At 35.8% G+C, this 17,615-nt stretch overlaps 1 protein-coding gene across 1 annotated transcript in view; it reads right to left on the bottom strand.

The window, feature by feature from the left end:
- Positions 1-16,138, bottom strand: part of LOC127708149 (macrophage mannose receptor 1-like) — a 51,970-nt gene extending 35,832 nt beyond the window's left edge. Inside the window, exons 1-2 of the mRNA XM_052212989.1 lie at positions 16,036-16,138; positions 14,601-14,882 (exon numbers count right to left, since the gene is read on the bottom strand). Of these exons, the coding sequence (XP_052068949.1) occupies positions 14,601-14,882; positions 16,036-16,138 (385 nt within the window). The remainder of the gene's footprint in view (positions 1-14,600; positions 14,883-16,035) is intronic.
- Between the last annotated feature and the right edge of the window lie 1,477 nt (positions 16,139-17,615).

The raw sequence follows: 17,615 nt of genomic DNA, 5'->3' as shown, positions 1-17,615 counted from the left end.
CTTGACTCTAGTTTGATGCTTGTATTTCATGTAATTGCATTTTGTTGTTTTTATATTGTATTCATTTTTCGTTTATGAGGCCGTTAGTGTTCTCGTTTGAATTGTTTTACATTTGTCATTTCGGCGGCTTTTCTACCTTGCTAAGCTGTATGGGTTTTGCTCATTGTTGAAAGCTTTACTGTGACTTTTAGTTGCTAATTAATAAAGTCTCTGGGGGAGATTTGTCTTATTAGCAATCATACCTTTTTCTGCTTATTTGTATATTAATTGTAAGGTTGAGATCATCTTTTCAAAAGTTTTAGGGAAGCGAAATGATATATTGGGTGACCATTATGTAATAAAAGAACACTCAAAATATTTGACGAACGATCCACATTGGAATTATGTACATATTGTTATTTGTGTAAATCAGTAAAAGAAGAAGAACCTTACTTCAAAGAAACTTTAATCAATAGCTTCGAGGTCTTAATGCTGTTTAACTTCGTACTTTATTTGGCCATTTTAACTTTTTTGATCTGTGCGTCACTGATGACGCGTCTGGCGTACAAACTTTTAAGCCTGGTATAAACGATATTTAGATGGAGACTTGTGCATTACATTACAATAATTTCAAGAAAAAAATGTGTATCATATATCTTTGCAGTGGTGAAAATCACAATGTTAAATTTATTCGATTTCTTTGGAATGGTACTTACACCATTTCACATATGTAGGTGGTTGGAACTGTACAAGGACCATCTGTCCATGAATAATTGAAGCCTATAACTGGATCAACTCGCATAGCTACGCAGTTTTCGTTTCCCCCTCTGTTATTTGGTTGGGTAGGTCCCCAGTTAAAGTATGTTGCCTGCTTGCCGTTGGCTACCCAGTGAAATGTCCCTTCAGTTACAAGGTCATTTAATCCTATGTACATCCCAATCCAATGGAATCTAATAAAACAAACAAAATGGTTGTGAATTACTAAAAAAAATCTCATATTTCTGCTTTTAAACAAAACATGCAAAATTCTATCCATCAAATATACATTTCTAAATTGTATTCTAAAGTAATTTTTTAGTATTTTACAGGCCAAATAATGAACGGCATAATACACAAATTACAGTGAAATTTATTGTTTTCCAGGCTTACCGGAAATTTTATTTCTGCATAAGTTTTCCATGACTTCCTTCTATTTTAACAAGTGAGCGTGTGAGATTTGACCACATGACGTCACTGTCTGGTTTTGAAAGACGTATTTGTATGAGCGTAATTTAAACCAGATTTTTTTATTTTGGCTTTTTTTATCTCGTTTTCATGTTTCTCATTCGTAATTTGTTTTCAGATTGACTTTATAATTTCTGTTTGGCAAAAATATAGTTGTTTTGGTTTTTTCTTCCTGCTGTTTTGAATAAAATATGAGATTTACAGAAAACGATTCCATCAAAATACACTGCCATTTTTTATTACTTCACTGCAGTTTTCAAATCACAGTTGACTGAATGTATTGTACGATGACTCATAGAACTAGTTCATGACGACTAGGTTAAAGTATTAGGCTTGTTTTTTAAATGCAAACAATGAAGTAGTCAACAAATTAAAACATTTTAAAAAGTAAATGCTTTAATGACAAAACAACAACGACTCAGTCTATCATTTCTACGTAAGGAAAGGATCCTCAATGACTGGCAAGTAAACAAAACCATGTTCTTATTCTTGCAAAATGCAGAAAAATTCCTGTGCATACCATATATACAGCTTCGCTTTAGTATCCAAATCCTTTACAGACATAAAGACCATAATAAAACGTCGTACTGACTGTAGTTTTTACACTCATTACGACAGCCAAGTTTAATAGTACCTTACACAGGTCGCCACATATTGTTTTTTTTAGGTTAAGGTAGGAAGTAACATGGGAAAAGTGCTTTATGATTCATGTACAATCTAATGTCTACTCATTCTTACTAATTTTGATCATTAAATCTGTAAGAAACTGTTGTGTTTTCGCATCATCAACAGTAGCTAATGATGCCGATCTTCCATATTGGCGTCCAATCACTTCACACAGTTTCTGAAATAAGATAGAAACATATTACTTTCAAATTACAAAACAAGTATTTATTGGTCATGTTGATATTATACGATTAATTTGGATGAATAAAATAATATATTTTCTGTTATATTCCACCCTCGAAAAACCCGCTCCTAATATTATGTCATGTGATGTGAAATGTGAGACAACGGTAGTTTACCGATGTTCAAATCCCATATATCAACTGAGAAGGTCAAAAAAGGTAAAAAAAAAATCTGAGGGATTCATATGAACTCTAAAGGAAGCGAGACTGGATGTGTCTAAAGGGCAATCGACTTCTGCTATGCATACATCATCCGTAATTGGAATCCACACCCATTCACAATCGAGAATATGACACATTTAATACAGCGTGCAATACACAAAGAGTAATTCTATATCAAAGTAAGACAATCGAAATCCAAATTTGAAGACAAATTTATAAGTATTTAATTTCGGAACCCTCCCTCTGCTCTCTTCGTTGTAACTCACCAGTGAATCGGCAAATGTCTCGTTGTCGCGGCTTAGAAAGAAGCACTTGTCTTCATAATGACTCCAATTATTTGGACATGCACAAAATACTGAAACAAAATATGAATGTTGAAAAGTGTCTAATTTTTTTATAAATAAATGATATAAAAAGAGTAATCACTTTCAACGAAAGGCAATCAAGACCAAAAGTCAAAGAAGAATAATATGAGTTACATTTTGAGGGATAACATTTATTTTGACAATTGGTTTATTTGCATCACGAAGAAAAACTGTTTCAAAGGAATTCCATTATTTGATAATCTGACTAAAAGCATATGGTTTCTTTATTTCAATAAAGCGTCACATTCATAACTAGACGTACTCTCTATGACAAAGTTACTTAATTACAATGATATGACTATTTGAAAAAAATAAGTTAGGAAAAGCTTGATTTCACTTGCAATCTTATGTGTTTACTCTAAATTTGTAATAACGTTGACCGTGTACATTTACATTTCAAGCGTTTAATTACAAATCTGCTTCGGTCAATGTTTTTACACATTGAACAAAAATTAATATATAATTTATTTTGTTTCAAACATTTATAAAAACAAAACTCATCAAAGATACCAAGCTTATTACGTTGTACGCCAGATGTGCGTACATAAGGGGAAACGTTATATAAATAATATTTAGCTATTAGTGGTCGGTTTGGTTCAATTTTGTAAAAATAAACTAAAAATCGTATTCCTGCAGCCTTGAATTTGACTTTTTGGTGGGGAGGGGTTGTACATGTGTTCAGCATGTTTATTTGTTAGAAAGAAGATAATTTCAACATTAAAAAGTTAAACATGGTTAAACGATGATATACATATATTTTGAATATATAACATTAAATCAAACAGACCTATAAAATAGAGTGCAAGTGTATGTCTGTCTATTTATATTCGTAGTTATTTTTGTATCGAATTATATGACTGTCGGCAGTCTTTCAGGGTCATCTCAATATATAATTTGATGACAATTGGTCTATACGCACGAAATGCTGCTACATTTTATGGAGTCTGTGCCTTGTTAATTGTTTCTTTTTGGACTTTTTATAATTTGGATATTAGATTTACTGTGTTATAAATCAAATATGATAATTTGTAATTGGGTGAAATTAGTGAGCATGAATTCAACAGCTACCTTAAGCCTAACCTTAACTCTAACCCTAATCCTATCCCTAATGTCCTTTAATTAAAATTGCATGAAAAAGTATTTAGTTTTCAATTACAGATTAAATCTTAAAGAATCAGTTCATTAAATGATAATGAAAAAGTGACTTACCAACTGTGGCTACAAATGTCAGAACACAAAGTTTCACCCAAACAGAAGACATTTTGATATATGAGGCAGCAGTTAAAACATTGCATGTTCCATTTCAGGAGGCGATATTTATATTCGTTAATTATCTCAATTTTGATAAGTTCGTGATGTCAAAGAAACTGCAGACAGATTGGAATGTGGGTGTACAATTCGCACAAGAAACAAAGTCAAGTTATCCTTCAATATTAATGATAAATGTAGAACTTTTATAAGGCTGGTATTCATAAAGACCATTTTGATAAAAAGTTCATATTTTAGAACAAGATTATTTGGAATATAATGTGGAACATTTATCAGGATAAGGATAAAAGCCAAATTTCGAGACGTCCTATGTAAAAATTTGGAATTTAAATAAGAATATTTATCAGTTCATGAGGCATGTGAGGAGAATTGTTTGATTGTAAATCGGAACAACTATTATGAGCGCCTCTGCTGAATCTTAAATAGACGAAACGGGCGTCTTGCGTACAAATATATAAGCCTGATATCTTTGATGCGTTTTTAGTACAAGTAGAAAATATAAACATTTGACACCTATGTATGTGCGCACGACACACAATTTCAGAATAAGCTTTAATAGGTGCTCAATGATGGCATAGCTTTTGAATGAAAAATGCGTAGATCGTTTTGAAGTTGAACATGGGGTCAATATTATTTGGCAAGATAAATTGTGTCATAGGGAACTGCGTATAACCCTAGATATCTATCCGATAAAAATTTGCAATTACATATGAAGTGGGTTTTATAATATGTTTTTAAAAATTAAAAGGAAAAATGGTGTCGCCGAACTTGTTTTCCTGCTACAAGTAAAAAATGAAAATTTCATTAACATTCCTTTATAAAAAAAATTTTTACTCTGAAAGTGATCTTACCTTATACGAGTAGAAAATTGAATCAAACAAAGCAAATGGAATTTGTAAAAACAGTCTAAATAATACAATAAATAACTTATCTTTCTTAAATAAACAGTCTTACACATAAATTTATACAGTGAAACAAACTTTATATATAACTTTCACAACTTAAGCTAGTAGGAAATGCTAAACCTTCCGGATCACATACGTGTAACCAAGGTTTTTTTGTAGGGCTCGTACTGCTTTATCTTCAGTTATCTTTGTAGTGTTTTGTGGGTTGTTGCTTATCTCCTCGTCGTTTTTTTTTTTCTTTTCGGCATGATGTCTCGAATGTTTTTGTCGACTAATGGTTTTGAATTTCGGACAACAAGGTACTAATACTTAATGACCTGTACTTAATTACCACCAACAAGCTTGTATCTATTGTTTTGAAATCATGATTTTTTTCTTAAGTTAGCCTTCCTTTGTCTCTCACACATACTGTACACAATTATTTATTTATATATGACATTTAAAAAGAACGACAACCGGAAAGATGTGCACGAAATCCTGTTGAAATCCTGGAATCAGCGTCATTATTGCTGTTATTAATAAAGCAGTCGTTGGAAGTTTTACAATGATGACCTTAGGTTTGACACATAACATTAATTAGGTTGGCACCAAGCTTTGACTTCCATTAGGTATCTAACTTCTTATATACAGAAGATTTCGGAAATATGTATCATAAAAGCACTTGATTTTTGTAGGCTCCATGAACCTTTATACATTGGCTTGAGTGTGTTTCAATATGCTTATGATATTGTTTTGTGTCTTTAGATGCAAATAAGACACATTTCAGGAATGATTAAATGATTACAAGTGCAAAAACATAAGTAACCACTAGGTTGCGTAAAATAGAATGAATCTTTTTTTGAAATCGATATCTTTTTTAATCTTTATTTAGGAAAAAAGGACAAATCATCAAAATTTATATTTTGTTCTGTAAATTGCGTCTTCAAATTTAAAATTAAAGCAAATGTAGTTCAAAATCCAATTCTACAACTAATTTGTTAACGTTTCATTTATATTTACAGATTTCAGTTTTCCCATTGGAAACTTTAACTTTAAAACCGAAATTACATTGCAGCAGAATTTGGATATGAAGTATACAGTCATGTGCTACGGCAATCCAGGGTTTAGTTTCTTTTCCACCGGTGATGCCAATGGCATCATAAATAAACTTATATAGAGAGTTGTCTCATTGGCACTCATACCACATCTTCTTATATCTATTCAGCAATGTCCTTGAACTTTTCACGAGCAACATGAAGTCGATTCAAAAACTGCTTACCTTCCGAAGCACATGAGTTAGTAGTAGAGAAATAAGAGTTCTGCCACACTTTCACTTTCGATCATTTTTTCTACAAAATTGAAAATAAAAGCAGGTCATCCATCTATTTATAAATTAGTAAGGAACCGGTTCCAACCAGTTTTCATAAAACACCCTTAACCCTTGTGAGAGTTCTACCCCACTATGCAGAAATGTGTTTTTCAAATAGGAGTGAGAGGTGTTGAAATTGAAAAAAAAGGAATAAAAGACATGGATATAGTAAGTAATAATGTCTAATATAGTATACGCTGTAGTGAGTGCAATAATGGTTAATTTGGGATCAGTATTAACTAATATGGTAGACGTCATACAGCATGAAAAAAGACACACTTTAGGTTCGTTAAGTAACCGAATCATTGATACCTTCGAAGTTATTAAGTCTTATCTCGAAGAAGACGTTAGTTTTGATATTGAATGTACGATTGAAAATTGGAAAATTAACATGACAGTTCACCAACTGAATGAGATTTTATATCAAAGCTGGTTTACTGCTCCGGCCATGAATGAGATGGTCAACGTGTTGTTGAGTGATCACGAAGAAGAGGGCATCGAAGATGTGCAATTATACCACATGGTTAGAACGGTATTTCATTTGGAAAATCGTTCGACAATTAATAATTCAAGTTAATTCATGTTTAAACATTTTTTAACCACGTCAAATTGATAAAAAAAAACACAATAAAGACGTGTGTATGTTAAGTATTAAGAATATGATGGCTACTTTCATTGATCTGAATGCTTTTAAGACAAAGGTAGAAGAACAAGATGAACAAACCATAAAATGGAGAGACCTTCCCATTTTGGTGGTGTATCAAATTATAGAAGTGACTAGAGTAATTGGTAAATTTGGTAAAAGTAGTATACTTACCTTGAAAACTAGGGAAAGGGACATGACAAGGGTGTGGGCTTTCAGTGGGTTAAGCAGAGAAAAGAAACCCTCGGAAGGTGCCTTTGTAAGAAGTATAGGGATTAAAATCAGTGAAAAGACTAAACAAGAGTATTTTTCATATGACTTGGTTAGAATGTAAGTAGGAATGAATACCCATTCATTTTTTTAATCTAGGTAACACTAGATTAAATAAATAGTGGTGAAAATTGAAAATAATAAACATAATGAAGACATGTGTTGGTAAAGGTTAAGCATGGCTGCTATGAAGATTCTAAACGCTTTTGAGTGGTTGCTAGAAAGTGACGATTTGTTTGATACGTTTACATATGATTCATCATTTTTTCACCATTTCAATTCCAAACTCTTAAAAGAATTACCAAAATTTTGAGTGGTTAGTTTACAATTACTATTTATCACCATCTTCACTTAAAGTGTTAACACGTGATTTATTAGCGTTAGATTTAGGTATTTTAAATGATATTCTACACTACCCGTTAAAAATAGCTTAAAACAGCTCATTAGATTATACCATGTCATTACGAATAGGTTAGAGTTTGAGAAAGGATATCACATGGTTGAAAGCATTGAAATGGTAATTTACATGGTTGTTGCTAGATACAATGATGAATCTGAGAAAGGATCTCACATGGTTGAAAGCATTGAAATGGTATTGGACATGGTTGTTGCTTGTTGTCTAATTGGTTAATAATGGTGAGGAGGAGACTAGTGATAATGATAGTAATAACGACGATGAAGTGTAAGTGCAGGTGTAGGTGGTGTTTCAACTTTACAATACAAGTGTGTGTAAGACCAATTCATTTGTAATCTATCAAACACTAGATTAAAAAAATATTGGTGTGTGTTACGTGTTTTTCTGAGGGAGTCGTAAGTGTTGTTTTTCAGTGTAGTAAGAGTCTATGCATGTAACAATACATGTAAACTCTAGGTCACTAATGTCATCATCGTCCAAAGCTTTACTCACTGCATCTTCGATCTTAGATTTAGAGATTCTAATGAGTTGTACGGTATCTTTATGTTTTTTTTGTACATTTTTTTATGAATACGTTGGGATAATATCTTTAACCCTTTCTTTCCTAACGAATTAATGACCGCTAGTGAACTTAAAGGAATGCAAGCAATGGCTCCGATTCCTGTTGCAGCAGAACACACATTACCTGCTCGTTTGAGGTAGAGACCAGACCAAATGACTTTGTTCATGGCAGCACTACCTAAACCACTCAAAGCACCTACACCTAAAGCGGGGAGTTCTGTTTTAGCGAACATGGGAAGAGTTCGCATGGCTAATCCGGCTAACATTCCCAAAAAAGCACCTTCTTTTGCATGTTTTGTTTTGTTTGAGTTGTTTTACACTTAACACCGAGCGATTGCTAGCGCGACAAGGTAAGGGTTCATTACTGAGTTGTTTAAACATGTCTAACACCAACGCTTTACTTTTAACAAACGTGTAGACATGCTTATTGTCTTCAATTAAGGCTAAACAACATTCAAACGAACAAAACGGTTAGGGAAGCACTAATTACTTTTGATAATCTACCATGTAATCTATTACTGTAATGTTACTCCAATACTTACAATACGTGGATTTGGTAATGTTTGTCTACGGGACAAAACACTGAGTCAACATCTGAGTTTGATTTATACACACACCAATAACATCTCTTGTTGTATTCCATATTAAGTCATTAACTTTTTTAGCTTTACGGTGGCTTATATCTCACGAACATAAAAACGTATGCTTAAATGTTCACCTGTCAGATCGGTGGGATTTCAAACTTTATCCGTCAGTGTAGTACTCATGCGATTGATGGTGTTCAGTGTGACTGGAAAATAGACTTAGATTTTAGGAGTTTGAAGGATTTTCATACGGAGGATACATTTGGAAAGAAACTGTAGATGGTGGGTTGTTGTGATCCATTGACATAGCTACCACTGATGATATCACTATTGACGAGAATGCTGTTGATACTGATGATGTTGACAATGGTCTCACCCTCTGAGTAACCGTTTGTAGCTCGATTGTACGTGTAGATTTCTTTGTTAAAGCCTTGTACTGTATTGATGCTATTGACAACATTAAAATCGACTTGATAGTTTCTAGCTATAGTAAGTGTTGCCCTCAGTGTACTGTGATTAGCACCGATCTGGATTTAGATGAGGTGTTTGTTGAGTTGTAGATTTCTTTGTAAAACGTTGTTGATGTTTTCGATAGAGTAAGAACCAGTGTTTATCGCAATGGTAAACCAGGTGGCACCATTATCATTAGAATAACGAAAGGTATTGTTCCCTGTATGGATTTTTGGGAAAGAGGATTAAGTCTCCAGTTTGATCAGAGCCATTTCATAACTCTTTCCATTTTTAAGTGAATAGGTGGATTGAACCTGGTATCGATTTTGTTGTTATTATCAGACACAATGAAAGAGAAACCCTCCCTAGATGCTGTATTTTCAACGATGCGTACTAACAAGTGATGATTCATTTATCTTTAGAACACAACGTTCATCTTTTATCTATCAGACTCAAACTGTAGGAGTCTATCTGAGATCACAACTGCAAAGGCTTCGGTGTTGACTGGAACATTGTGTCCGAATGCTGCCCTGATTTGAATGTCAACCACAGACTCTCTCAACTTTTCAGACTGGTGACTCACATCGATGACGAACAGATGGTATAGGTCTATCAGGTCAGAAGGGTTGATGTTACTATTGCTAAAGAGATGATCCATGTTGAAAAACGTTTTATGAAAATCGGCGACTTCCTTGTACACCCTAGATACTTGACACTGGGTGGAGAGGGTGTTAAAGTCTACGGCTGGATAACGTTGAGCATTCAGAGTGACATGGATATTTTGTAATCGACAGTGATCAAACACGGCTGCGTTTTCTTCTTGATTGTTACTCTTATCGGTTTAGAAGGCAACGATGCTGTATCTTGGCTTCTCCCGTCCACTCTTGGCAGAGAGTCGCCAAGTGAATTCTCTACTCAAGGGTTGATTGTTGGTTGCTTAACGTCCAGTGGCAAATATTTCATGTATATTCAGGACGAGAACAAATTAACAATAAATACAATAGGTAGGTTCTGTAATAGAGGCGTCCGGGATTAAGGTCGGAGAAATTTAGACTGCCACGGGAAATGAGGGTATATTGGATAGGGACCGAAAATTAGCCTTGCAACAGGTCACCTACGGACCCCTCAGAGAGTTGTTGCAAGGGTTCTTAACGTGCATAGAGCGTGGCACTCTCTTTACACGAGGCATCGGATTTAACGTCCCCATTCTGACCGCACGTGGCTGCAAATGTGTACAACCCGCACAGCCAAACGGACGTCCCACTTGGGCGAGGATCTTACTGCCGGTCGGAGGAAGATCAATGGTGACCATACTTCTATTCCCCAATCACCCTTGGGTCACTACTTTAGGGAACAGATATGGAATTGCACTGCCTCATGCGGAAACCACAGTTGAGTTTAGATTTCCTTTGGATTATTATCAGCCTCGGCGTCAGATGTAGTATCTTTATACCACATTTGGTTAAGACCTCGCGATTTCCTTAAGTCGTCGGGATACGTCAACAATCCCAAGATAGTAGTCGCTATACCTGGATCATTAAGGTATTCAATCTGCTGACCGGATAGTTTATAATCGATGCTTTTGAAGAGATATATGATACCATAGTTGACAAGGGAGACCAGATCTGCATCGGCATACGCTGTGTCGTCGTTTTTCAGAAGTCGTCCTTCCACCAAAAGATAACTCTCAGCTGGATGAACTAACAAATCTTGTGTTTCAATGTTGATTCTTAATTTCAGAACCTGAAGTGTTTAAGGACGCTCAAGTTTAAGGTTCGTATTCATGGACTTGATATACCTGAATACTTTCATCAAAAGACAAGCTTTCTGTGATACTAAGTATATCACTCATTTATCTATAACGTTTGACGAAGTTGTGAATGGTTGCAATACCACTGCCTGACATGATGTTGTTTTAACGGGCTTGAGGAGTCTTTTTGCTTTTAGAGGATCAGATGATGTTATTCAAACGATGATGAGGAGTCTTTGTTTTTGGTTTCCTACAAATCATATGATCCACAGCTTAGGTAGCTCCTTTTTTATACCTTTTAATGCTGCATTAGTGGCAGCAGTTATGGCTTTACTTCCAAGAGTTTTTGCGGTAGAATAGGTAAACACGCCTCCAAATAAATTAGCGATCGTGTCAAACAGACCCCTAACAACAACCGCATATTTACGTTTGTATCCTTTCGTAACGATTAACATTTATTTATAGGAGTTTACGATGAATCTCTTTATTCTTCTTACTGTTAATGAAACTATGCATTTTCACAGCATCGCGCATGGCTACGATGTCATTGCTTACACCAATGTTCCCAGCATGATTAGAAGCAATACATAACTCTACCAGTCTACTACCAAACTTATTTTTCTTGTACATGTCTGTCACGATTTCTTTCTATTTGAGACTTTTGTTTGATTTAGGTGCGGACGCTGGATCATAATTTTTATACAATGCATTTGTATTTTTAAAGAAAGCATCATAGGCATCTTAGTCGTCCTGTTCATATGTTTCAGGACGTTTCTTCACCATGAGTTCCCACAATTCTAGTGGTCCTTTGTATGGTACTCCATCCACAAGAATGTCATCTCCTTCAAAGGTAACGGGTGCATTCCCGATGTAAATACCATTGTTGTCTTCAAAGCTTATTCAGAAAATGTGGTCTGCATCCTTTGGCGATAAACTGAGTTGTAAATACTTTTGTGCTCGAGGACCAACGTTAATAATGTTTGTACGTGGTTCGATAGGTAATGGATCGGCAAACTCGGGAGGTGATGCAGGTAGTAGTAGGATCGCTGGGAGATTTTCAATCGTCTTGGTGATTTTAGAAGCCGTTTTCTCTTGTGCCTCTACGACGGGTTTAAAAAAACTTGTAAGGATCACGACGCAATCCCTGTTTATTCAGTCGTTCTTGTAAGTTGCTAGCTTGGATGTTACACTTGACATCGTGTAACTCCTTAGCAAGATCTTCAAGTTGTTTAGGATCACTAATGCTAATAAAAGTCATTAATTTAGAGCACTGAACGTTGAACACTATTGAGCGTAAAACACCACTAAGTTGTAACGATGAAAATCCAGTTGTCGAGGGTCTTGTATATCGTCTCCTTGTTCATAAAAGAAGGCCTCGTTACCACTAGGATGTTGAGGTGGGAGTAAGTCTTTTACAACATCGATTTAAGAGTGAGGACATTTTCCTTTCACAGATAACAAAGATCGTATGTCTTTTTTAATGAATCCCTTTTCCAATGCGTGTTGCAACAGTTGATGCATGGGTTGATGAAGTGACTTTCCAAACACGTGCAAACAATCGTAATCTAACCAGTTCTCTTTTTAAAGGAGAAAATTGTTGAGTAACGTTGTCTTACAACTTGCCAATAATCAGTCCTCTAATCGAACGATGTGGAAAAAGGAAGTGATTCTTTCAGCGGTGAAGGTCTCCAGGGCTGGAATCTCATCGGGAGTGATCCATGTGAACCCATCGGTGGGTACACTGTACTTTCGTGAAAATCAACCTCACAGGTAAAGAGGACGATGAGAATGAGGGACACTTCAATTCGGGAAACCTAACTATAACCGAAGCCACCGATCTCATTGAAACTTTGAAAGAGATGGACCTAAAGATCGGATAAAAGATTGCCGATTAGACCTCTGAGAAGAATGGGTGGACATTGAAGGAAATCGTGAAATTACAACTTAACATCAATAAACACACATCGTTACCTGGTTTGCAGTATGTAGATTTACCAAAATAGATCAAAGACAAGAAAGCCGTGATTAATGTTCAAAACAGATATGATAAGTGTTTTAAATGGGCAATACTTGCAGCCGTGCATCATGAGGAGGTAGACGAAAAGAAAACACAACGGTGGACTCAGTACTGTATATGGATCAATGCACTAAACCAAAAAGGATTAGAATTCTCCGTAAGCCTTAAGAAACAAAGATCGTCTTTTTTAGTGAATTCCTTTTCCAATGCGTGTTGCAACAGTTGATACATGGGTTGATGAAATGACTTTCCAAACACGTGCAAGCAATCGTTATCTAACCAGTCCTCTTTAAGGAGCAAATTGTTGAGTAATGTTGTCTTACAACTTGCCAATAATCAGTCCTCTAATCGAACGATGTGGAAAAAGGAAGTGATTCTTTCAGCGGTGAAGGTCTCCAGGGCTGGAACCTCATTGGGAGTGATCCATGTGAACCCATCGGTGGGTACACTGTACTTTCGTGAAAATCAACCTCACAGGTAAAGAGGACGATGAGAATGAGGGACACTTCAATTCGGGAAACCTAACTATAACCGAAGCCACCGATCTCATTGAAACTTTGAAAGAGATGGACCTAAAGATCGGATAAAAGATTGCCGATTAGACCTCTGAGAAGAATGGGTGGACATTGAAGGAAATCGTGAAATTACAACTTAACATCAATAAACACACATCGTTACCTGGTTTGCAGTATGTAGATTTACCAAAATAGATCAAAGACAAGAAAGCAGTGATTAATGTTCAAAACAGATATGATAAGTGTTTTAAATGGGCAATACTTGCAGCCGTGCATCATGAGGAGGTAGACGAAAAGAAAACACAACGGTGGACTCAGTACTGTATATGGATCAATGCACTAAACCAAAAAGGATTAGAATTCTCCGTAAGCCTTAAGAAACAAAGATCGTCTTTTTTAGTGAATTCCTTTTCCAATGCGTGTTGCAACAGTTGATACATGGGTTGATGAAATGACTTTTTAAACACGTGCAAGCAATCGTTATCTAACCAGTCCTCTTTAAGGAGCAAATTGTTGAGTAATGATGTCTTACCACTTGCCAATAATCAGTCCTCCAATGGAACGCTGTGAAAAAGGAAGTGATTCTTTCAGCTGTGAGGGTCTCCAGGGCTGGAATTTCATCGGGAGTGATCCACGTGAACCCATCGGTTGGTAAGTGCTTACTCATAGCCCATCCATACAAGATGTTGGCGTCCACGTACATCAAGTGATTGGTTGGTTTGCTAGCATCATATCCTTCAATGTATGAATTGTTAGTTTTGGCATAGCGTTGAGTTGCGACAGTTACTCCTCCCTTAATCCCTTGTTCATACATCAAAAACATATCCGGATCTGTCGGAAGCTCAAGCTTTGCACCGGTAATCTTCAATATCATAAGAAAGACCCGGTGCTGTTAAATACCAAGCGGGGTCGAGTTGATAAATCTTCAAACAAAGATCTCTGAATTTCTTAAACACGACGCATTCTAGGAGCACGTCCGTCTTCAAATACAGATCATGGTACTCTCTCATACTGGTCATTCCCATTTCTTTCCAGTCTCTCTGTGCGTGATTATAGTCTGTCTTGCTCACATCCTCATTAGAGAGAGTATTGTTAAACCTTTTCTTAGATGGTAACTTAGTGGTCTGATTTTTTTCTCGATACTATCCATATAAGCAAAGGGGTATACACCTTTTCGCAAAAGCAATTCTACATTCACATGTTGTGTTGCTGATGCGTCCAGGGGTATATCAAACCCTTCATCCTTAACTTTGGAAGTAAATGTAATATCACATCCCATATTTTTTTTACTTCTGCAGAACATTTCTCAAGTAACTCTGGCAGCATTTCTTCTGGTACATCCTTTTGGTAAACCATGAGTCCATCAAACACAAGAGCACCTACTTCAATGTTCTGTTTTTTTAAGTAGTCAAAAGCAATCATAAATACTCTGTTTTCTAATGAACACATAATGTAATTAACGGTAGTTCCTCCAATGTTGTATTCTTTCTTACCTTTCTTTTCTTTAGATTGTTTAGCTAATTTATGTAAGTCTGATCGTAAAGCAATGATGGATTCAGTAATGTGTTTAATCTCATTACCGTAAGATTTGTACCATTCAGGATCATCCTTGTATTGTGCTTCTCGTCTACCGTTAATGATGGCTAAAGTGTCTTTACAGTTGACCTTAGATGAATTTGGCTATTTGTTTTAGGTATTTATGTCATATAGCTCCTCAATTGTTTCGGTACTTATACATCCCTCGGATTTCAAATGTTTGGCTTTGAGCGTTCCTGATGAAGGTAAATCCAAAAAAGCGCTTCGGACGCATGAAATAAATAAACGTGTTGTTTTCAATTTTTTACCTGTGTGTTTCATTAAAATAGCTAAGTACTCTTCTCGATGTTCAATATAAGCATATAATCCTTTACACTCGATTCCATTTTCATAACAAAACCATGACAGTAAAGTTGGATGAGCATTTTTCATGTTAAAGTAATATATGATGTCTGAACACAAGGTGTATCTGATTTTCCGACTCATGTTTTGAATATATAGTTTTTAACCAGTCCAGTATCTACCAAAACTATTTCTTTGATAATATCTCATTACACATTCTCCTCGCTTGTTAACCCTTGACAAGTAATCCTTCATTAATTTTAATTGTGCATTCTTTTCCAACTTAACCCCGTTAATGCATCGACTTCCCAATTCAAAATCATCTAGATGGGACACAATGTATTCCATTTTACTTTTATCAATAATTTCACGTAGTTGAATGTCTCGTTTGTTTTCTGAGGTAGATGGGTTAACCTTGTATAATTCAGGATCTAGCGGTAGGTCACCAAACACTTTTTCCATATTTTTAAAATCCTCACGAGTGGTTGGTTTTACTTTTTTTTCTAAAACTCGTACTCATAGATTTGAAGCTGTATACAAATTTCAAATATTGGTACAGTGGTTTCATGTTACCATCCTTTGCTTTGTATTCACTTACTTGAATACCTTTGGTGAATGAAATGTAGTTTTCATCGGTGTTGGGAATACATGTAATTGGTCCCTCTGTTACACATTAATTCTTAATGAAAAGATGAATGTCATACCCAGCTAGATTATGAAAACACACGGATATAAACTTTGGTACTTTGTTCTTCAAGTTACACTCGTTGTGCGCTGCGTCTCTATACTTACCGGTGAAGTGACAGTGAACTCTGACTTTGTCCTTTCCTAAAGCGTTGTCACAGAGCCAGCACTGTGTGGCAGCCTTAAAATCACTCTTATCTTCCGTAGTCATCACCATTGGTTTTTTGAAGTCATTCTCGGAGTAAATGACTATGATATCTTTCTCAAGTCCTTCAACAAAAATCTGCGCCACATCTTCTCCTTCTTTTTGCACAGAATAAAGTACCGGCGCCTTAGTAAAGACACTTTCATCAAAGCATTTAATGTAATACCAAAATCCCGATGGTATATGGTTTTGATACATTCTGGTGTGTGGTTTGTCTGCAACGGTTTCCACTGGTTTGGATTCTACTTTTTCGATAAAGCACTCAAAGTCTACATAAACCGAGAAAGGAACTTTCGTCGAACTGGCGTGGTTCACAAAGCTTTGGTAGGCTCCTTTACCGGCATCTTGATCTTAACTGCCTTGTGGTTTACGCAATACTATATTATGTTCCTTCAATACCTCTTTGCTGTGGAAGTGGCATTGACACTTGTAGCAAAATTTAAGTCTACCGTTATGATCCGAGATCTGATTCGACAGTAGTCTAGACATGCTAGACATGTTTTTATGCAACACTTATGTCTTTTACCTTCACCTTCTATCAGCAACAATTGATTGTCTCTATCCCGCTTTTCAGCAAAATCTGAATATCGTAGTGTGTGTTTCTCATTGTCATCATTGATTCCATACACATTGACTGCCAAGGAAGGGTTGATTTTCTCAAACTTGCTAATATCCTTTAGGCTTACGGGGAATTCTAATCCTTTTAGGTGTAGTTCATTGTTCCATCTACAGTACTGAGTCCCCCTTTGTGTTTTCGTTTGGTCTACCTCCTCATGATGCACGGCAGCAAGTATTGCCCATTTAAAACACTTATCATCTTTGTTTTGAACATTAATCACGGCTGTCTTGTCTTTGATCCATTTTGGTAAATCTACATACTGCAAACCAGATAACTGTGTGTGTTTGTTGATGTTAAGTTGTAATTTCACGATTTCCTTCACAATGTCCACCCATTCTTCTCAGAAGTCCACTCGGCAATCTTTTTTCCGATCTTTAGGTCCATCTCTTTCAAAGTTTCAATGAGGTCGGTGGCTTCGGTTATAGTTCGATTTCCCGAATTGAAGTGTCTCTCATTCTCATCGTCCTCTTTACCTGTGGGGTTGATTTTCAAGAAAATACAGTGTAACACCACATTAATTTATGTCCATCCTTTTCCCTTGTGTTACTTCAAGAAAGGTCTGGATGTCCATTTCTACATCCGATGTCATTTTCCAGGTAGTCAATACACCTTTTATGGGTCTAATGGGTTCATGTACCCGAATCATGGACTCTTGATCTTTCTTGATTTTCTCACCTACCTTTGTCAACAGTTGATTTATAGGTAATCTTCCTACACCTTTCAACCTTTTCAACGATCATGACGCTGGTTTAGGAATACGCTTAAATGTTTGTTCCGTCTTTGTTTCAATCAACTCTACCAGCTCATCTTTCTTCATTCTAGAGTACCTAGAAGACCAGCATTTTTAGCCATACTTCTTAACTG

Source organism: Mytilus californianus, unplaced genomic scaffold (assembly GCF_021869535.1).
Source record: "Mytilus californianus isolate M0D057914Y unplaced genomic scaffold, xbMytCali1.0.p SCAF_7, whole genome shotgun sequence".
NCBI lineage: Eukaryota > Metazoa > Mollusca > Bivalvia > Mytilida > Mytilidae > Mytilus > Mytilus californianus.
Note: the sequence above shows the minus strand (reverse complement) of the source record. Positions and strands in the feature narration are given on the sequence as shown.